The 24,017-nt window shown below is 44.6% G+C and overlaps 1 protein-coding gene across 1 annotated transcript; it reads left to right on the forward strand.

The window, feature by feature from the left end:
* Positions 1 to 7,460: 7,460 nt before the first annotated feature.
* Positions 7,461 to 23,455, forward strand: LOC102046279 (myosin heavy chain, skeletal muscle, adult-like). Its single transcript, XM_055723678.1, has 38 exons — positions 7,461 to 7,667; positions 7,757 to 7,900; positions 7,994 to 8,150; positions 9,760 to 9,787; positions 9,886 to 9,997; positions 10,091 to 10,183; positions 10,307 to 10,370; positions 10,463 to 10,561; positions 10,669 to 10,772; positions 10,874 to 11,012; positions 11,710 to 11,828; positions 11,944 to 12,093; positions 12,910 to 13,080; positions 13,431 to 13,740; positions 13,893 to 13,963; positions 14,751 to 14,838; positions 14,933 to 15,050; positions 15,632 to 15,755; positions 15,842 to 15,978; positions 16,082 to 16,337; positions 16,733 to 16,975; positions 17,194 to 17,370; positions 17,454 to 17,599; positions 17,688 to 17,778; positions 17,867 to 18,256; positions 18,409 to 18,535; positions 18,715 to 18,833; positions 19,295 to 19,491; positions 19,900 to 20,083; positions 20,170 to 20,335; positions 20,508 to 20,632; positions 20,837 to 21,145; positions 21,246 to 21,449; positions 21,720 to 21,845; positions 21,941 to 22,111; positions 22,198 to 22,302; positions 22,446 to 22,541; positions 23,180 to 23,455. Exons 1-38 carry the CDS (start codon positions 7,461 to 7,463, stop codon positions 23,333 to 23,335), a joined length of 5,823 nt encoding a protein of 1,940 aa, XP_055579653.1. The 3' UTR covers positions 23,336 to 23,455.
* Positions 23,456 to 24,017: the final 562 nt, after the last annotated feature.

Below are 24,017 nucleotides of genomic sequence, written 5' to 3' on the forward strand. Positions count from 1 at the left end.
TGGTATGAGATGACATCAAACCATGCAATGAGGTGTTTCTTACTGACTTGTTCTTGACGTTTCCAACCACACAAAGTGGATGACAGCCTTCCACAAACACGGTCTGAATATGGTTCTGTTTGTATACATATATGACAATTAATGTAGTTATAGACTGGTAGGAAAACACTGTTGGCTGCATTTGCTCTGCAGAAAGCTCATGGAGCCCAGCCTCACAGTGAGGGAGTCACAAAGAAACATTGCAATGAGAAAATGTTACGCAGAAAGCCAGTGGAAGAAAGGCATTTCACAGAAAGGAAGGCTGAGCTTCAGCAAGGGTTTTTCATTTCCTTGAACAGCTTTTTGATTTCATTGCAATGAAATTAGGTGACAGAGCAATTTCGTGCCAGGTGAGACTGCACTCCCCCATGATGTTAATACGGAACTAACTGCACTCAAAGGCATTGTTTGTGTAACAAGTGTGGGACTGCAGCAGTCATGCAAATCCACGTGAAAAGGGACAGGGTTTCATCACAATTCTCAACTTTCATCTCCAAGGGACACAGCTCTTCTTGGGATTTTTGCTTTTTGAAACTGAAAAAGAAATGTTAATCATGCTTTGAATCTTCCATCTAGTGGCAGTAGAAATGAACTTACCTATACCCAATTTCACTCTGCAATGCATCCAGTTATGCCCCTGAATGTCTGCCTGCATCTTTCCCATGCCACAACCCTGCGTAAGCAGTAAGATATTGCAAGGTGTAGATCAGAGGATATGTTCATCATGTAAGTACCATCAATGTTATGTTAGAACCTACTAAAGCTTACTGACTTGAATGAATTCTTTCCAAAGATACAATCAGTAAGAAATAAATGCCATAGCAGCCAATTTGCAGGAAAAGTCGCATGACAGAACTCAGAAGTCACAATTTCTCAGTACAAGGCATGATGCTACCTAATTTGTAGAGGTTTCTTTATGACTGGAATGAATCTATAAACTAGGATTTCCTCAGCTACACCCACCTGAGCAGACGGCCTAGTGGATAAACAAATCTTCCCAAGACATGTCTGAAATTGTTGGGACTACACTGGGAAACCTAGTGAAAATGTGGAAGCCAGTGAGACTGCCAATGGTATTTGATGAGCATATAAAAATCATAAATTGCACAGAATTTCACTGCTGCACTGTAATGAAAGAAGAAATGGGACCTCACACTCTGTTCTCTACTGTATTGGAATCTGCTGGCTGCCACAGGGCATGGCAACCTGTTTAAAGTAGGATTCAACCTCAAGAAATGCAAAGGCCTTCCCAGCCAAATGTAGAGAAATCAGCAGTGTTCCTCTTCAATCATTTATTTCAAGTTGTAAACCACAATGGATGAGTACTATATAAAGGTCTGGGGCCTGTGACCACATTTTTCCTAGGTTTGTTTTTGGCAGGAGTTTCTGACACCTGAACAAGGGCCGTAAGGTTTCTTCCACTAACGATCACATAGAAACTCATGGATAAGAGTTATGAAGAAGTTATCACACTTCCTGGCTGTGAAATTTCCTTCCACACTGGAATGTCATAAACTCGTCTCCAGTTCACAGTGCAAATCTATAAGCAAAGCTCATGAGGTTCTGCCTAGCTGGAAATCTGTGTTTATGTGCTTATTCTCTCTTTCACTGTGATGTGTTGGTAAGTATTCTCACTCCCTGTCTGCTAACACAGAGCCTGGTGGAGGTGAAGTTGTGTCTTAAGGGCTGGCAGAGAGTGAGGCAACTGCCTGATCTTTCTGAAGACGGTTCTATTTTCAGTGTGCCTGAGTCTCTTCTTTATGGGAAATGTCAGCACCACAGCACCTTGCCCATGCTGCATTGCTGAGAAGGACATTCTGTATCCAGGGTCTGCTCTTGCTCTGCCTCACCTCTTTCTGATTGTGCCGTGCTTTGCTTTCAGCTGCAGTGGAGTCCAGCCCTGCAGAGACAGTAACAGGACTGGGAGAAAGTTAGTGGTAGGCAGGACCTATTTAATTTTTCTTTTTGTGTTAAGGCAGCTTTTTTCAGCAGATCATTTACCAAGAGCTATCATTGAAATAGCTGCCCTTTATGATACACTGTAAGTATTTCAGAAAGGCAGCAAAGCAGATGCTGTGCAGCACAGAAACTTTCACAAATGCTCATATGAGTGGCTAGGAGATTAAACACTATGATTTTCTTTGCAGGGGTTTCCTGTCCTGTGGAACATGTGCTTTCAAGGATAGGCTATCTGCAAACTTTCATTAATATAATTATTAGTCTCTAGAAAGAACCATTAGAGGATATGGTTACAAATGGTAATCATACACATTCTCACTGGCAAAGCAGCAAAGAACATTTTTTCCTCTTAGTCTTTTTTTACAAGTATTGTCTTCTGATTTCTTTTCCTTTTGCAACATCTTCAAATCTAATCCAAGGGGCAAAGGTCTTTCTTTTCTAAACCTGTACTGGGAATTCATGTCTATCTTGTGATTGACATCACATGTTCTGTCACAGCTGCCATTGCTATAAATCATTTTTGCTTGCTTAAAATATATTCTATTTAATAGCATCTGTGGAAAAGCAGGGGATTTTTTGTGGATGGGAACTGGAAAAAGAAAATTATCTTAGATTTCAAATGAAATGTTAAATATGTATTATTTATCTTTACACTTAGCAAAATGTTTTGATTACTGTTTGCTCCAGCAGGACTTACTACACTGTCACTCATTTTATTGGCATTGAATTGTTTAATGCCAAGCACTGAACCGTTTACTGTTCAGCCCTGTTGAACACCTGTATCCTTGATGTGCCTCATAAATTAGTAATCATCTTAATTGTACAGCCCAACTAATGAAAAAACTGACAAGTGCACCAGGTATAGTCTGTAAGGACAGCTCAAAGATAGGTACACTTTTGAAGAACCTTTGTAATTAGAATATTAAAGGAAAAAGACAAACCCCTAAGACTGCAATGATAGGATGACTTCTGTAAACTTTTAGGAATCTCCTTAAGTGTGATTTAATACCAATTTCTTATGATATTTTAAACTCTCAGCTACAAAGCAAAGCTTGAGAGAACAAACAGTAAAAAGGGCTCAGCTGAAAGGTGAGATGCCATTTAATAAAAATGTGTTCCTTTTTGAGCAGTAACCTGCACCTATATGCACACTGCATGCTACTAGATATTGGTTCCAGCCTATGCAGGACCTATGAAGGGTCTCAAACACTTAATTTTAACAGCTTTCTAGATCTGCTGGTGGCAGCAGTCCATTTACTGGATGCACACATCTAAGCCAACCCAGCTTCCAGTGCTCCCATGTAAGCAAGGTTTCTTTCTCTCCTAACCAGATTATTATAGGCCTTGTTTTCCTGTGAAGGTGGAGTTCACAACCTTCAATCCCAGAGCAAGAAGAATAGATGGGAAATATCCCCTTATGGGTGTGTGTGTCAGGAACACAGTTATCTCAGTGAATTCCTGAAAATTTCTGTCAAGACACAGATGGAAGGGCTGAAGAATTTGTGATATGTGTTCATATCAACTCATTCAAACAGATATCAGATGCTCTTACACCACCCTATGTCTGGTTCGTTCCTTAGCCTTACACTGATGTTACAGCCATCTCACTCGATGCATGTTCAACTTCTAGTGCTTATCATAAGTTTAAACCACAAATCAGATGGATTTATTTATTTGCAACACATAGGTGCCAGACAATTTATATGCACACAGTGTGAAGCTCCTACATGATGTAAAATAGCAACCATAATCCATGAGTCTTCTGCTCACAGCTAGCTACAGTCCCTGAAAATAATCTCTTAAGTACTGGTGATTGTTCCAACATTGCTCAAGATCTTGCAGGAGAGAAGAGATACTTTCCTTGCTTGTAGAGGGACTCAGAGGGATCTTCCTACGTGCTTCCTTTCATCCCCAGTAATACTTCTTAGATATTTTGGAGCAAGAATTCAAGTATTAAAAAAAATCCAAATATTTCCAGTTGTTTTTCATCCTCTGGCACACATGTAACCATTTTCAATTATACTTCTTTTGCTGGTCAGCTCTTATCTAGGCAAAACATGGACAGTCTTGATCTCTTCATTTAAAAAATGCATAGTGAAGTACTCATAGTCATACTTCATAGTGAACAAGATTAAGCTCAGTCATGAAAAGAAACTACTTCTTTTACAGGAAACTTAGGAACCAAGATGGATGGCTGTGAATTCCTAATTGTCTGTTTGGGAACTCTGCTATGTTACTTTATTTTAAGGTCAGCCTTTCTGAAGTTCTTCTGCAAGCTAAGGCAGGATGTGAAAGTAACATTAATTGGTTCAAGATGTAGTACTTTCAGTAACAGAGTCAATTCTCCAAGACACTACTGAAAGTTTTGGATCTGCTTATACACACCACCAGGAGAGTCAACCATGCAGTCTCAGCATTCCCCATCTGACAGCCTGGACTTTAAAACATGTCTGTTCATTCTCTGTGGGCTTCTTTGCTTAACCAGATAGACCACGTTACTTGCATGGTCGGTCCTTTAGTCCCATAGAGATCTTGGAGCTAGTTATACTGTCTTTGGTACTTCACAGACCTATTGACTGGCTGATCAAAATATCCATTGGCTGACCTACTGTGCTGTTCAGGCAGTAGGGGAGGAGTTATGGACATGGGCAAATGAGCAACAGTTCCTCTTCTTCCATTTTATAGGCTGATTCACACAGGAAATATTACTATTATCTGAGTATAGGAGCATTTTCAAAAAATATTTTAGTTTATAACACTGGCTTGTGTTGGCAGAGCAGATGTTACACCCAAGTCCTCCATCCTAAAATCACTGCTGAGTGACTGCCAGCATCTGGAGACATTTCAACTCATGAGCTACTTCCCTTTCAAACCAGACCTTCCCTCAGCTGACTGCACACCCAGAGCTGCCTGGCCGTGTGCGTCACTCCTGCCTGTGATGCAGCTGGGTCCACATCTGAGACAACACAACAGCAAAACCCCAGAAGAGCTCTACTGAGAAGACTGGCTTTGTCATTGGCCACTGGGGAGTCAAAAATTTTCAGTCCCCAGAATGATGGGAGAAGAGCCCCATCCCTCATGCCCTGGAAGAGCCCTCAGCCGTCCCTTGCTTTTCTTGCATCGTCTTCTTAACCCCAGGCTTTGAGCTGCCGGGACATCTCTGTCCTGCCCTCAGCCAGGACAGGTAACCACTGGGCTGCTGGGCACCACGTGGCACCCCAGCACCCTGGGTACTCGGTCACAAGAGCCCCTCAGAGCAAAGCCTGCTGGCCCCATGCTGGCGGCACAAGTTGCGCTCTGGGTCCCGCTGGAGGGAGGTGCCCTCACCAGCACCCCTTGGTGACTGACCCCAGAGAGGCAGGGCTTCAGATGCACCCACGCGCTCACCATTACCTGGTGGCTGGCTCTGGGCTCATCCTGGGCACAGCACAGGGTGTTTCCATCAGCCTCGCCAAGCCCTGAGCATGGAGCCTGGCGGCGAGCTCTGGGTCTGGGCTCCAGCAAAGCAGGAGCTCCTTGGAACGGGCTTTACAAGCACAGGACTTTGCCTGATGCTGGATATAACATCAGATCCATGCACCTGTTACCCACTGAGCTCTTTCAATAACCAAAATGCCAATGACCAGGGGAAGAATGTGTTTAGATCTGAACACAATTTAAAGCAGCTCAAGTAAAAGTTGTTATGTATTTCCCCTGGTTGAACTCTGTAAATCAGGAATTTCATCTTTTTGCTCGACTGAAAACACTTCCTTTTTGGCAGACGTGGGGATGCTGTGATTAGTAGCTGTTAAAATCAGAAGGCATTTTTTGCCTGTTGTTCTCATATATTGAATAGTAGATTGCACAACAATTTGCAACTCCTTGATCGTTAATAGGGATGTGCAGAATGTCTTTAGTTACCTCACCTTTCTGGGAAATCTAATATCTTTTAAATATAATACACTTTTTTCTTTCTAGTATCCTTATATCCATCAGCTTCTGGGTTTATCTGAAGATCCCAGAAATCACCTCGAGTGCTTTATGCATTTCAGGAGTCGATACATTGTTCCTGCAGGAATCTAAGCTACAGTAGGTTTCTGGTTTTCTATTTTCAAGCAAAACACCTTGGTTTTAGTCACAACAAGTTGTAGGTTTCGGTATACTGTTATTTTTCATGTATTTCTTTATATTTATTTCATTTATTTCATGCATTTCATGTATTTATTTACAGCATCATGTGAAGAAGATGAATGCTACTACCTGCATTGTATAGTTTGAATTGTTGCAGCACTGTGCACCAAACAATCTGTCTTGGATGGATCAGAAAGTCACCCAGAAATATGTCAGCATAATCCGTAAGTCCTGCATCCAAGTTCTTTAAGTGCCTTAACTGATCGAGATTCCCTCCTTAATTGTCTTGTCAATTTATTTATAGTCTATATAGCCACATAGTTGGTAAGATATAAAAAATTTCTAATTATATCTAGTCAAATCAAATGACAATTATGTCTTTAGGTAAGTCTGCCAAACAATGCTTTGCCAAAGAAGGTTGGCCAAAAATGTTTTGACCGAAGAAAGTGGAAGAATCCAGAGCATCTGCATACCAGACTCTATAAAACCTCCTTGGGACAATTTTGCCCTGCTCTCCTGAAAGTTTCAAGGTAAGTGTATGGGTTCTGTAGGATTGCAGAGGCTAAGCAATTTCTTTTAATTTTGCATGTCTCATTGCATTCTGATTGCTTCTGATAAGCAGAAGGGAGGGTTCTAATACCGGGAATTTTCAATCTGTTTTCTATGACATCTTTTTATTTCCAACTCAAAATTTATGTCTGAAATACTATGCAATATAAGAAGGAAGTCACCGAATTGTAAATACACTAGTGAGTGCTTTAGAACCTCTAATGTCATGACAGGCAGCACAGCAAGTTATTAACTGTTAGTCCAGTTACCTTGAGGTAATTTTACCATATTTGTTCCCTATTTTTTGTATTCCTACCCCTCACAGAAAAGATTGTATGGAGCCTGATAGGATGTATACAGTGTGAAAGTAAGTAAATTCACTTTCCACTGATCATGGGTAATGAAAGGCCTTCTTGGAGACATATTGCTGATAATTAAGGGCAACAGAAGAGAAAGATTTGCTTTATGTTTAGTTCTTCAGTATACCAATATAAAACGAAAAAACACCCAACAGTATGATAATACTGCAACATTATAATTGTTCTTAAAAACTCTGTTCATAGATAAAAGACTAAAATTATTTAGAATGCTGTCTTAGTCTCAAGTAGGATGTAAGTACTTAGGTGTTCAAATCAAAACTAGCTTTCAAAAGGTGTTATTGAAAATGACATATTAGTTAAATACAGGGAAGATAGAAACGGTAAGGTATTTCATCACCGGCACAGAAAACTATTGTCTAATTGATTGAAGGTATTTTTTCCCCCTTCAGACTTTTGTTGAGCTGTCTTCAGTAAAGCGCAGACATGACTTCTCCAGACGCTGAGATGGCTGTTTTTGGGGAGGCAGCTCCTTATCTCCGAAAATCGGAAAAGGAGAGAATTGAGGCCCAGAACAAGCCTTTTGATGCCAAGACATCCGTCTTCGTGGTCCACCCTAAAGAATCCTTTGTGAAAGGAACAATCCAGAGCAGGGAATCAGGGAAGGTCACTGTCCAGACTGAAGCTGGAGAGGTGAGCAAAATTCAAGATTCAGATCAGCATTTGATTCCCACTCTGAGCTTTCAGCTGACGCACACAGATCTTTTGTCTCCTTCTGACAGACCCTGACCGTGAAGGAAGATCAAATCTTCTCCATGAACCCTCCCAAGTACGACAAGATCGAGGACATGGCCATGATGACCCACCTCCACGAGCCCGCTGTGCTGTACAACCTCAAAGAGCGTTACGCAGCCTGGATGATCTACGTAAGTACCAGCAGCAGCCTGCCTTTGGGCAGCCGGGAGGAACTGCTCTGCCAGGCCAAGTGGGAGCCAACGTGCTGTCTCCCTTCCTCGCAGACCTACTCGGGGCTCTTCTGCGTCACTGTCAACCCCTACAAGTGGCTGCCGGTGTACAACCCGGAGGTGGTGTTGGCCTACCGAGGCAAGAAGCGCCAGGAGGCCCCTCCACACATCTTCTCCATCTCGGACAACGCCTATCAGTTCATGTTAAATGGTGAGTTGCTTGATAACCCTTCAAATGATATTGTGGTGTACACTTCAGGAAAAATCTTTTCTGTGCAGGTAATCTTTGAACAGATGAAATTATATTTACATTATATATGTCAGCTGAGTAAACTAGAATGCCCATCTTGAAATGAGATAAACAGCACATGTGAGAATGTCATAGAAGGAAGTCCAGAAATTAGGTTTTTTAATTGCTGAGTAAAAGGTCTGATGGAAAGCAGAGTTATCAATGCTAAAGTCGTGTTGGTGCTCTATTTTAATAAAAGGCATGGAATCAAACTTACTAACTTAACATCCATATAAGAAAGTAAGAAAAAAATCACTGTAAATTGAAGTTCCAAATGCAAATAAGTGCACTATCAGAGCTTTTTTACTGCCTTAAAACTGCAAATTATAAAGGATTGTCAGATGAGGCAGAGAGAGCCTAAAAGGCAGGAGATACAATGGAAAATGGAAGATTGGCAGAACGGCTAGCTAAGAAACAGGTATTACTTCTCAAGAATAAGATCTCAGACTTACAGTGAAAAATGCTACAGAAATTTTGGCTCAATGCTCATTAAGGTAGAAGAAAAGAAAATGAATGTTAGTAATTACTGGGGGGACTGGTGGGACAGGACAAAAAGAGAACAAAAAGTGCAGTAGATCCATGATACCACATTTTGTTAAAAAGTGGAACACTGACATCTTAACTAATGCACCAGTTCTATTTTTTCACATTAAAAAAGGATATAGTGAACATGGAAATGTTCACCAAAGGACAAAAAACCATGATTAGGCATGAAATAAATTTGGTACGAATAACAAGTAGGTAAGGACACTGATGATAGAGAAGAGAAAACTGAGGGAATATATCACAGAAATTTGTGAAATCTAATTTGCACAGATATTAAGGGTTGTACAGAAAGCAGAATCAGAATTCATTCTTACTTTCTGCCTAAAATTTGAACTGCTAGGATGCATCAAAACAACTATCAGTTCAAACTTTTTAAAAAGCAAAGGGAATCACAAATTGCATACAAGATACTGAAGTCCTGGATACTTTTATTAATAGAAATCACATGTCCTAAAGGTCTATTTCAATGACTAAAATTAGGAGACCATTTCATGCAAAGTCTACCCAGACCACTGCATACAATTATACTGTGCCTGGCTCAAAAAATCCCTGAAATCAGGAGGACCTATAGTCTTATCTCAGACGGCTCTTGAGTCACCAGAAAGTGCCAATTCATTTTACGTTACATGTTTTAGTCACTTTAATCATATTGAAATTATAAAATTATATTAATGATATTTGGGTTTGGTTCATTCATATATACAAAAATATCAATCTTGATTGAAAGAGAATTATCTTAAAAAGAAGCTAGCATATTTAATCTTACACACATATCCAAATAACAGTTCACTTTTTTTATTTGGGGAACTTAAAAAATTTACGAAATGGATTAAATGCCACATTTTCAAGGTGATTTAACTGGAAATTGGCTATCTAGAATTCCTAAACTCTTAACAAAGCTTCAGTACACAGTTAGTTTTGCTCACAGATTTTGATTTCTTTGCAATTGAGCACCACTAAGAAAAATCTTTCCACTTTTTTGCAGATCGTGAGAACCAGTCGATCCTGATCACGTACGTACACCCCCTGCTCGGGTCCCTGCGGGGCTGCCCGGTGCCAGGGGACCTCCTGCCTGACCACACGCTCTCTGCGTCTCTCTTTGGTTTGACAGCGGAGAATCCGGTGCCGGGAAGACTGTGAACACAAAGCGTGTCATCCAGTACTTTGCAACAATTGCAGCGAGCGGGGATAAGAAGAAAGAGGAGCAGTCAGGCAAAATGCAGGTAAAGTAACAGGTGCTGGCTGGAATCAATGCTTTCCTCTGTTCCTGACGTGATTTTTGGAAAGGATAAGCAGCAATAATTCTCATCCTGCAGGGAACGCTTGAGGATCAAATCATCAGCGCCAACCCACTGCTGGAGGCCTTTGGAAACGCCAAGACCGTGAGGAACGACAACTCCTCACGCTTTGTAAGCTGTTTTAGGAGAAATTGCTCCTTGTTGTAACAGTAGTGATGGGCTAGTGGCATTCTCACAGAAGGAGACAGCAATGAAACGCCTCCAGGCTGAAATGCCGCTGCTTCTCCTTAACAGGGCAAATTCATCAGAATCCACTTTGGGGCCACAGGCAAACTGGCTTCTGCTGACATTGAAACTTGTAAGTCGCTCTCCTGGCCTGATCCCTCTCCTTCCTAAATTCCCAGCTCCATGTGAGTACCAGTGCCTGACCCTTGCTACCCTCCTTGACAGACCTGCTGGAGAAGTCCAGAGTCACTTTCCAGCTCCCAGCAGAAAGAAGCTACCACATATTCTATCAGGTCACGTCCAACAAGAAGCCGGAGCTAATTGGTAGGAAGGGTCTTTATGACTTTTTTGGGGATGATTGCTGAGCAGCAGTTCCCGTTGTTACCTGGCTGGCAAAACTAAGCGTCTGCCTTGCCTCTTCCTGCTTTCAGACATGCTCCTCATTACCACCAACCCTTTTGATTTCCACTTTGTGAGTCAAGGTGAGGTCACTGTTCCCAGCATTGATGACCAGGAGGAGCTCATGGCTACAGACGTAAGTGACACAGAAAAGAGGTACCTACTGTACACTTGTTTTGATGGTGACATAGGTGGCCTACTAAGGACATGCATTTTCCTTCATTGTTTTGACTGCAGAGTGCCATTGACATCCTGGGCTTCACTGCTGATGAGAAGACAGCCATCTACAAGCTGACAGGGGCTGTCATGCACTACGGGAACCTGAAGTTCAAGCAGAAGCAGCGTGAGGAGCAGGCAGAGCCCGATGGCACAGAAGGTCCTTAGCAACTGACTCTTTAATAAAGAAATCAGTTTTGGGAAATATTGCTTGTAGACAGGATGAAAGCTATAGCTTAATCAAGTGAAAACTGAATAATGTTTCTTTCAGGGTCCTTGAAGTTCCAAATCTAATTCTCTGACCCCTGCCTATCTTACTGTTACTCCTTCAGTTAGCTTTTTGCTGGGCTAATTTCATGGATCTTTCCATTTATCATGTAGAGGGTTTTAACAAGCTCTTTTAAAGAGGAAGCTTCCCTGGTTTCAGACATAGGCTCTAGCATCAACTCTGGTATGTGCATACTTCTATTGGCAGCTCAGACCGTGGCCTATCTATATGTAAATAAAAATTGTAAGCTTTCTTAGATATTGTCTAAGATGCCAAGTTTTAATCCTTATGTATTTTTAAATTTTTGTTGTTTATGTTTCCTAATCTCTTTTTTGAGATTGTTGTTACAGTTTATGAATTTAGTTAAGGTACTCAAGGAAACCTTTCATACTTGTAACTACTTTCAAAAAAATGTCAATATTGGCTTTCACAGCTTTCCTGTATTCAATATACTTGCTGTGATACTAGATTAAAAGACTTGCAGTCAAGAATTTTGAACATTGGTGTAATTTCTGGGACATACACCCATTGATAAAATTCCAGTCCTTATCCAATGATCAATATTTTCTTTGCCTTTCTTGTCTTTCAGTTGCTGACAAGGCTGCCTACCTGATGGGCCTGAACTCAGCTGACCTGCTCAAAGCTCTTTGTTATCCTCGGGTGAAAGTTGGGAATGAATTTGTGACCAAAGGTCAAACTGTGGAGCAGGTAAAATAATTGGTTATTAGGAATAAATGGTTTTTCCTCAGAATATCTCTTCAGACAGTTAAAATTCCTTAAAATTTCTCTGTGCAGTAACTTCTGTGTTTCCCCTTTGCTTTAGGTGAACAATGCAGTTGGTGCTCTGGCAAAGGCTGTCTATGAGAGGATGTTCTTGTGGATGGTTGTTCGCATCAACCAACAACTGGATACCAAACAACCCAGACAGTACTTCATTGGTGTCCTGGACATCGCTGGCTTTGAGATCTTTGATGTAAGGAGCAGGGATTTCACAACAGCTTCATGGAAGGGGCAGTGGGTGTTAAGAAAATTATGACTTCTTTTAATTAAGAGTCATTTTTTTTTGTAAAAGGTACAATGATCAAGAGATCTCACTATGAAAGAAGTTGGCCTTTTCAAGTTAGATCTTGACAGGAAAGAAACTAACAGCACAGCATACAAGAATATTAAACTTAGTTAAAACAAAGAAAAAGGAAGTAATCTTTGACAAAATTATATGGGCCAAGGGTGTGGAAAATAGTGACAGACATTAGAAATGTTCACACTGTTGGTGAAAATTATTGAAAGAGATTAGGAAATGCTTGTGCAGTTTGTGAAAGAACCCCAAAAGCTTCCATACCAGCTCATGGAAATATCTAGAGCCACTCTCTTAAGAACAAAAAACATTTGAGTATCAAATTGAGGCTGTATTCATGATCAGGGTGTTTGGAGAGGCAGAGTTTAGTAATAAATTTGTTCTTCTAGGAGATAGTGTGCTGAAATTACTAAATTTGCTTCAGAATTAAGGGTTTCCAAAGGGATAAGGATTAGTTATCGTAATTAAAGTATCCATATTATATGGAATGATAAAAAATGAAAAAAAACCACCCTCTACATTACAATGACTTACAGGTCTTTTCTCTCTTCAGAGGGCAAGTACAGTCGCACTGAGGGTTTTCTGGGAGAACAGATAGGGAAGGAGCCTTGTGCTTGTCTGAAAAGACAAAAGAAGGATCAGAAATACACAGGGAAAATTCTTGTTGTGATGGCTAAACCCTGACAACATTGCATGTCTTTCTGTGCCTGGCAGTTCAACAGCTTTGAGCAGCTGTGTATCAACTTCACCAACGAGAAACTGCAACAGTTCTTCAACCACCACATGTTCGTGCTGGAGCAGGAGGAGTACAAGAAGGAAGGAATTGAGTGGACATTCATTGACTTTGGGATGGACCTGGCTGCCTGCATTGAGCTCATTGAGAAGGTACCCTTCCTGTTCAGGTGCACTAGTACTGGAATCCTGTAGTTATTGAGGGATACATAAAGAGTTTGTTTATGTCTGGGTTAAAATGGTAAATTTCAATTATTAAAGTGCTCTGTATTTCTGTAATTTATAATGTTGCCAGCAAATGGTTAAAAGTAGTTCCAAAAGTAAAGGTGAAACACCAACAACAAAAAATTAGAAACGTCAGTAAATTTTCTGAGACATATTGTCCAGAAAAGAAGAGAAGCAATCTTATATTATGATTTGTTTCACATCTTTCTGCCCCAAGACAAGCCTCTTTCCAACTCAGGAATGTGTTTCTCCATCTTGTCTATTCTAATGTTTTCCAGCCCATGGGCATCTTCTCCATCCTGGAAGAGGAGTGCATGTTCCCCAAGGCAACTGACACCTCTTTCAAGAACAAGCTCTACGACCAGCATCTGGGCAAGTCCAGCAACTTCCAGAAGCCCAAGCCTACCAAAGGCAAGGCTGAGGCCCACTTCTCCCTGATACATTATGCTGGCACGGTGGACTACAACATCACTGGCTGGCTGGAGAAGAACAAGGACCCCCTGAATGAAACTGTCATTGGGTTGTACCAGAAATCCTCTGTGAAGACACTGGCCTTACTCTTTGCCAACTATGGTGGAGCAGATGCAGGTCAGCTCTGTGAAAACTGTATTTTCAGTGTGGGACACTGTTGACAGGAAATTAAACAGGAAAACCTGAATGTTAAAAAATTGTTTTCTCTTCTTTAGTTCAGTGTTCAGCTTCAGTATTTTAATATTGTTTCCCCCTCCTTTCATTTATAGAGGGTGGTGGTGGCAAAAAGGGTGGCAAGAAGAAGGGTTCTTCTTTCCAGACTGTCTCAGCTCTTTTCCGGGTACGTACCAGTTTCCTCACTTTGACCCTTTTTACTTTAAGAAAGGGAATTTAAAACATGAAAAGTGATATTATGACCCTTGAAGTCCTATATCAAGAAAGTGAAGAAGTTCGTGTACTATAGGTAAATTTTATTTCCATTTAATTGATGGATAAGTTTCTTCTCTTTTGCAACATTGAATGATATTGTCTTATTAATATATCAAAATGAAAACTCTTTGAAATGGTTGAGGATGTTGCCATTCAGACTTTATTTCATACCTTTCTATTTTTTAAGCTGAATATGACATTGAAATAGGCAAATTTCTTTCTGCTGTTGCACCTAGTTCAGAACGTTTTGCCAAACAAAGATTTTTGACTTCTGAATATTTTCAATACTGCTCCATGCATGATTCTTAAGTAACAGTGCATTTCTGAAAAACAGAAAGGTTGGCTTTAAGATTGTCACATAAAAAAACCTAACCAAGACACTGAATAACGAGAGCAAGCATAGGGAATTGTTCATAATTTTCAAAAGCATGAGCCTCAGGGTATCAAATGACTTATATCCCAGTTCTTGTAAATAGTAAATTATGATGACACAGTAACCAAATTGTATTTCCTTTTAATAGTAGTATTCAACATTGAAAAATGGATGAAGACATAGCTTTTCTACATTAATATGGAAATTTTGTAATCTGGTTTAAATCTGACAAATAATTAATTCCTTTCCATTGATGAAGCAGTTGCAGCTGCAGGGATGCAGATCTTTAATTTGTTGACCTAAACTTCACCTTATATTCTCATAGGAGAACTTAAACAAGCTGATGACAAATCTTCGCAGCACTCACCCCCATTTTGTACGATGCATCATCCCAAATGAAACAAAAACACCTGGTAAGCGAATGCAATAGGAGGAAAACTCAAGCCACAGAAGCGCTTTCCCTGAGTATCAAACAATGGGGACGTCATTAACGGTGGCGTTTGTTAGGTGCCATGGAGCACGAGCTGGTACTGCATCAGCTGCGGTGTAACGGCGTGCTGGAAGGGATCAGAATTTGCAGGAAAGGGTTCCCCAGCAGAGTCCTGTATGCTGACTTCAAACAAAGGTAACAGTGCTCCGCCTTCCTCCCCATTCTTTTCCTGTTCTATACCTTCTATGTCCTAAACGGCTTAAACATCAGATTTACTACAGAGTATACTACATACACTGTAATCAAATCACATTAGTTTACCTCTGTAAACGGTGACATACCACAAAAATTTCCTTCACACATCCACACCATATTTGAACAATACATGTTTCCACCCCATGTCCTAAAAATGCCTGTGAACTGTCTTCAGTAAGATCTGTCCCTATCAATGACGTAGTCAATTGTTGCTGAAAATGACCAGCCGAGAGCTGTTGCTTAGAAAACACCGGGTATCCTAACACAAATATTTTAAGAAGGAAATGAACAGTAATATAAAAATATTTCACTGCCAGTTCATGATGATATGACATGGCTGATGATCAGGATTTCCTTGGGCTCTGAGGTAACAACATGAAATCTTCACTTACACTGCCTTGAAAAAATGGACTATCTCTAAAGCATGACCGTACCCACTCAGACTTGAGAAGACTGAGAGGTTCACTTGCAGTGGAGGTTTTCTCAATGGAGATATCTTCATGTTCTACTTTCTCCTACAGATACAGAGTGCTTAACATAAGCGCTATTCCAGAAGGTCAGTTCATGGATAGCAAGAAGGCTTCAGAGAAGCTTCTTGGGTCCATTGATGTGGATCACACTCAGTACAGATTTGGTCACACCAAGGTAGAAACAAGTCCTTCTTTCAAACACTATGTGCCTCTGTCATGCACTACATGAGACTGATGTGCTACAATGCTCCCTTTCATAAGGTGTTCTTCAAAGCTGGACTGATAGGTCTGCTGGAGGAGATGAGAGATGAAAAACTAGCAGAGATTATGACCAGGACACAAGCCAGGTGCAGAGGCTTCCTGATGAGAGTGGAGTATCGGAAAATGGTGGAGAGGAGGTAGACATTTTTCACCCAGATATTGTGTCCTTTGTGTCTTGGCTAATTGAGACTACATTCACCACCCACGAAATATGCAATAGCCATGTGAATTTTATTTCAGGGATGCCATCTTCTGCATCCAGTACAATGTTCGTGCATTCATGAACGTGAAGCACTGGCCCTGGATGAAGCTGTTCTTCAAGATCAAGCCCTTGCTGAAGAGTGCAGAGTCTGAGAAGGAGATGGCCAACATGAAACAGGAGTTTGAGAAAACCAAGGAAGAGCTCGCAAAGTCTGAGGCAAAGAGGAAGGAGCTGGAGGAGAAAATGGTGGTCCTGCTGCAGGAGAAGAATGACCTGCAGCTCCAAGTGCAGGCGGTGAGTGTCACCGCCCGTTTGTCCCTGGGAAAAGGACAATATACAGTCAGAGTGCTTCAGAATACTGTTTCTGTCAGGCAAAAGGACTCCAAGCCCTAGCTCCTGCTGAAAGTAGTAACTGAAGTGACCACTGTTCTGTCGTGCTTGTGGGTGCGTGAGGTATTGTCATAGCTACCCTCTCTGTGAGGCATTTTTAAGAGACACAGAAACCTTGGAATCGATAATGATTCCAGATGACAAGGCTTGCAGTGGGCCAGTAGGCAAGATCTTCCAGTTGCTGGAGTGGAAGTCAGGTTCAGCCCCCATTTTAACACATGCCTACTCAGTAACGCAGAAGACAGGGTGGAGATACTTCAAAACATTATAACCCATAAAAATCTCTGTCTCCCCACCAGGAAGCCGATAGCTTGGCTGATGCTGAGGAAAGGTGTGACCAGCTCATCAAAACCAAAATCCAGCTGGAAGCCAAAATTAAGGAGGTGACTGAAAGGGCTGAGGATGAGGAGGAAATCAATGCTGAGCTGACAGCCAAGAAGAGAAAACTGGAGGATGAATGTTCAGAGCTGAAGAAAGATATTGATGACCTGGAGTTGACGTTGGCCAAAGTGGAGAAGGAAAAACATGCCACCGAAAACAAGGTACAAACATGGGGAGTCACATGAAGGGCAAAGGACAGATGCCTCCCCGATGAGCCTGGCATCCTCAGAACAGAGCTAGGTTTGGGACATACCAGGAGCACCACAGTGGGGCAGCCCAAATACACGAGCTCCTGGCTAAGCACTGCAAAGGGAAAATGCCACTGCACAAGCAGTCAAGTCTTCTACACAGACATTTGGCACTTTCTTCCAATCAACAGGTGAAAAACCTCACAGAGGAGATGGCGGCCCTGGACGAGACCATTGCCAAGCTGACTAAAGAGAAGAAAGCCCTCCAAGAGGCCCATCAGCAGACACTGGATGACCTGCAGGCAGAGGAGGACAAAGTCAATACGCTGACCAAAGCCAAGACCAAGCTGGAGCAGCAAGTGGACGATGTAAGCACGGTTGTCCAGAAGAACAGGGCGGGCACAGATTATAGAACTGGCTGGTAGAGCACTGATGGTTATCTTCTATTCAGCTGGAAGGGTCCCTGGAGCAAGAGAAGAAACTGCGCATGGACCTTGAGAGAGCTAAGAGGAAACTCGAAGGAGACCTGAAGCTGGCCCAGGACAGCATCATGGATTTGGAGAACGACAAGCAGCAGCTGGATGAGAAACTGAAGAAGTAAGCGTGGCTGTGGGGCACCAGACTGTGGGGCTGATGCGCTTGGCGGGTTTTGCTCAGACGCTAACACAGTTTGCTTTGCCCAAAGGAAAGACTTTGAAATCAGCCAGATCCAGAGCAAAATTGAGGATGAGCAAGCCCTGGGCATGCAGTTACAGAAGAAGATCAAGGAGCTGCAGGCAAGTGTCTGGCCCTTCCCCTCTCTCAGCCAGTCTCAGGTCGGGAAGGAGGAGGGCATGGGTGCGAAGGGTGCCTAATGTTCCCCAGGCTCGTATTGAGGAGCTGGAGGAGGAAATTGAGGCAGAGCGAACCTCTCGGGCAAAAGCCGAGAAGCATCGGGCTGACCTGTCGAGGGAGCTAGAGGAGATCAGCGAGCGCCTGGAAGAAGCCGGAGGGGCTACCGCCGCTCAGATTGAGATGAACAAGAAGCGTGAGGCAGAATTTCAGAAGATGCGTCGCGACCTGGAGGAGGCCACGCTGCAGCACGAAGCCACGGCTGCGGCCCTGCGCAAGAAGCACGCGGACAGCACCGCTGAGCTTGGGGAGCAGATCGACAACCTGCAGCGAGTGAAGCAGAAGCTGGAGAAGGAGAAGAGTGAGCTCAAGATGGAGATTGACGACTTGGCCAGTAACATGGAGTCTGTCTCCAAAGCCAAGGTATTGAACTGCGGTGGCACATGCTCACGGGGCCGATGTATGGCACATAGGCTATGTCTACCAGCCACATTCTCATTACAAAGGTCCTTGCTGTCAGCACAGGGCAGAGTCCAGGTGTTCATCTCCTTTCCTTCCTTCCGTTTGCTCTCTAGGCAAACCTGGAGAAGATGTGCCGCACTCTGGAAGACCAGCTGAGTGAGATTAAAACTAAGGAGGAACAGAATCAGCGCATGATCAATGACCTCAATACTCAACGAGCTCGTCTGCAGACAGAATCAGGTGAGACATCCTCATTCCCGAGCTTCACTGTGAGGACCTGCATGCCGTGAGGATCCCACAGGGTGCAAGATGATTCCTGCTATAACCTCTCCCAGCCACTCCTGATGACGTGGGCTTACATGCAGGAACCATCGTATTGATAGTAGTCGGGCTACCTTTTTTCTCTTTACCCTTACCAGGTGAATATTCACGCCAGGTGGAGGAAAAAGATGCTCTGATTTCTCAGCTGTCTAGGGGCAAGCAAGGATTTACGCAGCAGATTGAGGAGCTCAAGAGACATCTAGAGGAAGAAATAAAGGTCTGGAAACACCCTGCTGTCCGCAACCTACATCACCTCAAAACATCCGCAGAATCCTGTCCAATCCAAACTGGTTTCGTATTCTTTCCCCAAAACACATGTAGTACGGGAGGGAACACCAGTAACACACATGCCCTCACTCCTAAGCTAGAGAGGGAAGGAAGCGTAATGGTTTGGACCCTGGAGGAAGTAGTCCACAAGGCTTTCACGAGATCCTGACAATACTCTAGGACAGGATGCAGACACGTGTGTCAAAGCATTTAGAGCAACAGCAGGTTACTGACCCCAGAGCCCCTGTCACTAACACATCCTGATCTTGCAGAACCCATTGACGAAGGCTTCATCAGCTCCCAGCTTTGCATTTGCCTAGTTAGAGTTTCAGCCTAATTTCACTGCCAGTTTTACTGTCAAGAGGCGTCTCAAGGCAAGTATTCAGGTTACCGATCCCTTTGTTTCCCCAGGCCAAGAACGCGCTGGCCCACGCCTTGCAGTCTGCTCGCCACGACTGTGACCTGCTGCGGGAGCAATACGAGGAGGAGCAGGAAGCCAAGGGGGAGCTGCAGCGCGCCCTGTCCAAGGCCAACAGCGAAGTGGCCCAGTGGAGAACCAAATACGAGACGGACGCTATTCAGCGCACGGAGGAGCTGGAGGAGGCCAAGTACGTGGGAAGCGGGATGTCAAACGGCTGGAGAAGACTGAGGCTGTCAAGGGAAAGTGGAGTCTCTGGGAGTGGGTTACGACAGGGGTGGGACAAAGGCAGGGATCTGTTGTCTTTGTGGTAGAGGGGTCAGAGGGAGAGACAGGAAAGCGTGCTGTGGAAAAAGTGCAAACTGGAAGGACAAACGTAGCCCTTAGGGCTAGAAATGCGGAACCAGGCTGAATACTCCTTAGGTGCTAGGACACAGAGTGACAGAACCTGTAGGCAGCATGCAGTCTTGGAACAGAAAAAACACTGTGAAAGGCACTGGGCTCAGAGCCCCCAGAAGTGGCCAGCTGCCCTCTCACCGAAGTACAAAATGGGCTGCCCTCTGGTCTCTGACCTGGAGCTGTACTTATCTCCTCCCAGGAAGAAGCTGGCCCAGCGCCTGCAGGATGCAGAGGAACACGTTGAAGCTGTGAATGCCAAATGTGCCTCCCTGGAGAAGACAAAGCAGAGGCTGCAGAATGAAGTGGAGGACCTGATGATTGACGTGGAGCGATCAAATGCTGCCTGCGCAGCTCTGGATAAGAAGCAGAGGAACTTTGACAAGGTCTTGTGCGCTCCAGCCCTGGGGTTCCTGGGCAGAGCGTCCCCTCCCGATTGCCACATCCACGCTCACGTGCCGTTTCCCTTCAGATCCTGGCAGAATGGAAGCAGAAGTATGAGGAAACGCAGGCTGAGCTGGAGGCCTCCCAGAAGGAGGCTCGCTCCCTCAGCACGGAGCTCTTTAAGATGAAGAATGCCTACGAGGAGTCCCTGGACCACCTGGAAACGCTGAAGCGTGAGAACAAGAACTTGCAGCGTAAGTCCCTGGCCCTCTGCTCCTGGCTGGGCTTTCCCACTGTCCACCACTACCCACCGCTCCACAGGGGTCTGTGCCTGCGTGTCTGCAAAGATGCCCGTCACCTTGGTGCGGCAGGGCCCTTCCCGTTCTGCTCCGTGCCTGACCGTGCCATTGGCCTTTGCTCCCACAGAGGAGATTGGTGACCTCACAGAGCAGATTGCAGAGGGAGGCAAGGCCATTCATGAGCTGGAGAAAGCCAAGAAGCAGATTGAGCAGGAGAAATCTGAAATCCAGGCCTCGCTGGAGGAAGCTGAGGTACACAGCATTACTTATGGCTCTCTTACATGTCTTGGATCTCTGTCTCGTTGTAAACACTGCGGAGTCATTGCCAGGCACAGGAGGAAAAGAGCGTTTGTATAAAAGCGTGCCAATAATATCTAAACGTGGCATTCCTTTATACTCAGGGCTTCGGGGTCAGCATTTCTCTTATGAAAAGTATTCCTGTTCACTCTTCCTCAGGCGTCCCTTGAACATGAAGAGGGGAAGATCCTGCGCCTCCAGCTTGAGCTCAACCAGGTGAAGTCTGAGATTGACAGGAAGATAGCAGAGAAAGATGAGGAGATTGACCAGATGAAGAGGAACCACCTCCGAGTTGTGGAGTCCTTGCAGAGCACCCTGGACGCTGAGATCAGGAGCAGGAATGAGGCCCTGCGGCTGAAGAAGAAGATGGAGGGAGACCTGAATGAAATGGAGATCCAGCTGAGCCATGCCAACCGCGTGGCTGCAGAGGCACAAAAGAACCTGAGAAACACGCAGGCTGTGCTCAAGGTCTGTTCAGCAAAGCAACAGGGAGAGAAATGTGCTCCCTTACAATTCTGGTGCACAAGTGCGCACTGCCACCTTGCCATTTCTCTTGTCCCTTTTACAGGATACCCAGCTACACTTGGACGATGCTCTGAGGACGCAGGAGGACCTGAAGGAGCAGGTGGCCATGGTGGAGCGCCGAGCAAACCTGCTGCAGGCTGAAATTGAGGAGCTGCGGGCAGCCCTGGAGCAGACGGAGCGGTCAAGGAAGGTGGCTGAGCAGGAGCTTCTGGATGCCACTGAACGAGTGCAGCTCCTCCATACCCAGGTCAGGCACTGCTCTGGAAATTAGTCCCATCCACAAGGCACAACACAGAATGTGATTGTTACGCATCTTGTGAGTGTTTGCTGTGTAAACACATTGAGAGCCATGCCGTCATAGGTCTGATCCAGACAGCCACCCATGTCTGGTTTGCAGCTATGGCCCTAAAGAGGACTTTTGTGTTAAAGACTTTCAAGAAACAATACTCACACTTTTAGCTCTTGGTGTTGAGGCATTAGGTCTGACAGTACAAATCCCGTCTTTCCTGTTGCACAGAACACCAGCTTGATCAACACCAAGAAGAAGCTGGAGACAGACATTACCCAAATCCAGAGTGAAATGGAGGATATGATCCAGGAAGCCCGCAATGCTGAAGAGAAGGCCAAGAAGGCCATCACAGATGTGAGTTGGGGGCTCCCTTCAGTGCCGATGGTGGGTGTATTTTCCCTCAGATGGTCTCCAGCCCCACGATGGCTTTGACCCTTTGCTCTCATCAGGCAGCCATGATGGCAGAAGAGCTGAAGAAGGAGCAGGACACCAGCGCCCACCTGGAGAGGATGAAGAAGAACCTGGACCAGACGGTGAAGGACCTGCAGCACCGTCTGGATGAGGCCGAGCAGCTGGCTCTGAAGGGAGGCAAGAAGCAAATCCAGAAGCTGGAGGCCAGAGTGCGTGGGGCTTTTCTTTGTGCATGAGTGAGCACGCCACGTTAGCAGCCAGCAGGGAAGCTCCAAAGATGGGCTTCTCGTTGCAGGTGCGGGAGCTGGAAGGGGAGGTGGATGCTGAGCAGAAGCGCAGCGCTGAAGCCGTGAAGGGCGTGCGCAAGTACGAGAGGAGGGTGAAGGAGCTGACCTACCAGGTAAGGCAGGAGGCCTCCCTCAGCTGACAGAGTTTTCTCACAGCAAGTCAGATTTTGTGCACGCCATCCCCAAGGGGAATTGTTAACCTCATCCAGTGCAGAACCAGTAATTCACGCTCTTTCCTGCTTTCCAACCACTCCAGTCTGAGGAGGACCGGAAGAATATTCTCAGGCTGCAGGATCTGGTGGACAAGCTGCAAATGAAGGTGAAATCCTACAAGAGACAAGCTGAGGAGGCTGTAAGTATTGCTCAAAGGATGGGCCAGAGACACCTTCCAGTACGGCAGCACGCTCATTGAGATGGCTATGAATAGCAGGAAAGGGGCAGGACAGAAACTCCCAAGACACAGCAGTCTTGGCCACACCATTGAGTATGGTGTCACGAGGCCTTGCTGAGTTCTGGGCACCCTGCGGCAGCCAGGGACGAATGGAGGGAAGGTCTGCAGCCTGTTGTATACAGGAGGTCAGACTGAACAGCCCCGGGTGCCATATCCACTGGCTGAAGTTAACTGGAGGTCATGAATCTCTGCTAGTAAGGATCAGCAGAAGGCTTCAGGGTCTTTCTCACCTTAAAAAATCACACTGATGGCTGGGCAGCAAGTACACAGGGTACACAGATAAGTACACAAATGACAAATGCAAGTGACAAAATTGCTCTTCAAGAGTGGCACAGGACCGGTGATGTTTTTCACAGTGGGGTCCTGAGTAAGGGAGGATGAGGAGGTCACGGTGAGGCTTACGTGTAAGCAGTGATGGGTGGTGGATGGAGATTTGTGCCTTCCCCCAGGGAAGAGCCACAGCCCCAGAAGGCCAAGGCACAGGTGGAGTGAAACCCCTGCCCTGGGCTCCTCACCACCAACTCCCTCTCCCCACACAGGAGGAACTGTCCAATGTCAGCCTCTCCAAGTTCCGCAAGATCCAGCACGAGCTGGAGGAAGCCGAGGAGCGGGCTGACATTGCAGAGTCGCAGGTCAACAAGCTCCGAGTGAAGAGCCGGGAGTTTCACAGTACGAAGATAGCAGAGGAGGAGTGAGGATGTCATGAGGCAGCAAAGTGACCCGAGGACTGCACAAAATGTGAACCTCTTGGTCTCTTTCTTCTGTAATTAGTCTTTGTGCCCACCTCAATGTCTAGAGAATAAAGACCGCAGATTGCTTTGCATACGAAGCAGGACTGCTTCTTCTCAGACTCTTTTGCTATTTTTGTCCCCGTAGTTATCTATGGGATCCCATTAATCCTTGGCGGTTGCTGGAAGTTTATCTTGTGTCCATTGGCTGTCCGATAGGTAGCACATGCTTTTATTTCACAGTCAGTTAAAAGTACAAGTAATAATGTATCTTGGCAAACGCTTTTTCCCGCGTTCAGACCCCAATCTGAATAACAGAAACACACTGGGTATGTACAGCCGCAAATTCTCATGTAGCCTATCATCCATCTCAGCTGGATTATTCTTATGCATTGTGTGTTGCCCCTGCGTGAAAGACACATGGATGGTGTCATGATATAGTAGAAGACGAACATATGCAGAGATGTCTGCCTGAGCTGGTATTCTCATCACATCAACAGCTCTGTGCCTCGAGGTAACTTCTGTCCCTTGTTTTCAGGAAGACCAGACAGCCTTGAAGTATTTTCTCAGGAGCCAAAGGGACTGAAGGAGCTTTGGGTGAGGCATGAATGCTAACTGAACCGGACACAGGTCAGAAAGCAATGATGAC

Source organism: Falco cherrug, chromosome 1 (genome assembly GCF_023634085.1).
Source record: "Falco cherrug isolate bFalChe1 chromosome 1, bFalChe1.pri, whole genome shotgun sequence".
NCBI lineage: Eukaryota > Metazoa > Chordata > Aves > Falconiformes > Falconidae > Falco > Falco cherrug.

What these genes read in the sequence shown, in the direction of transcription:
- LOC102046279 (XM_055723678.1), top strand. Translation starts at nt 7,461, where the DNA reads ATGACTTCTCCAGACGCTGAGATGGCTGTTTTTGGGGAGGCAGCTCCT. An exon ending in AGGAGCTCATGGCTACAGAC is followed by an intron (nt 10,773 to 10,873) that starts GTAAGTGACACA and finishes TTTTGACTGCAG; the next exon opens with AGTGCCATTGACATCCTGGG. An exon ending in AGAAGATCAAGGAGCTGCAG is followed by an intron (nt 17,779 to 17,866) that starts GCAAGTGTCTGG and finishes AATGTTCCCCAG; the next exon opens with GCTCGTATTGAGGAGCTGGA.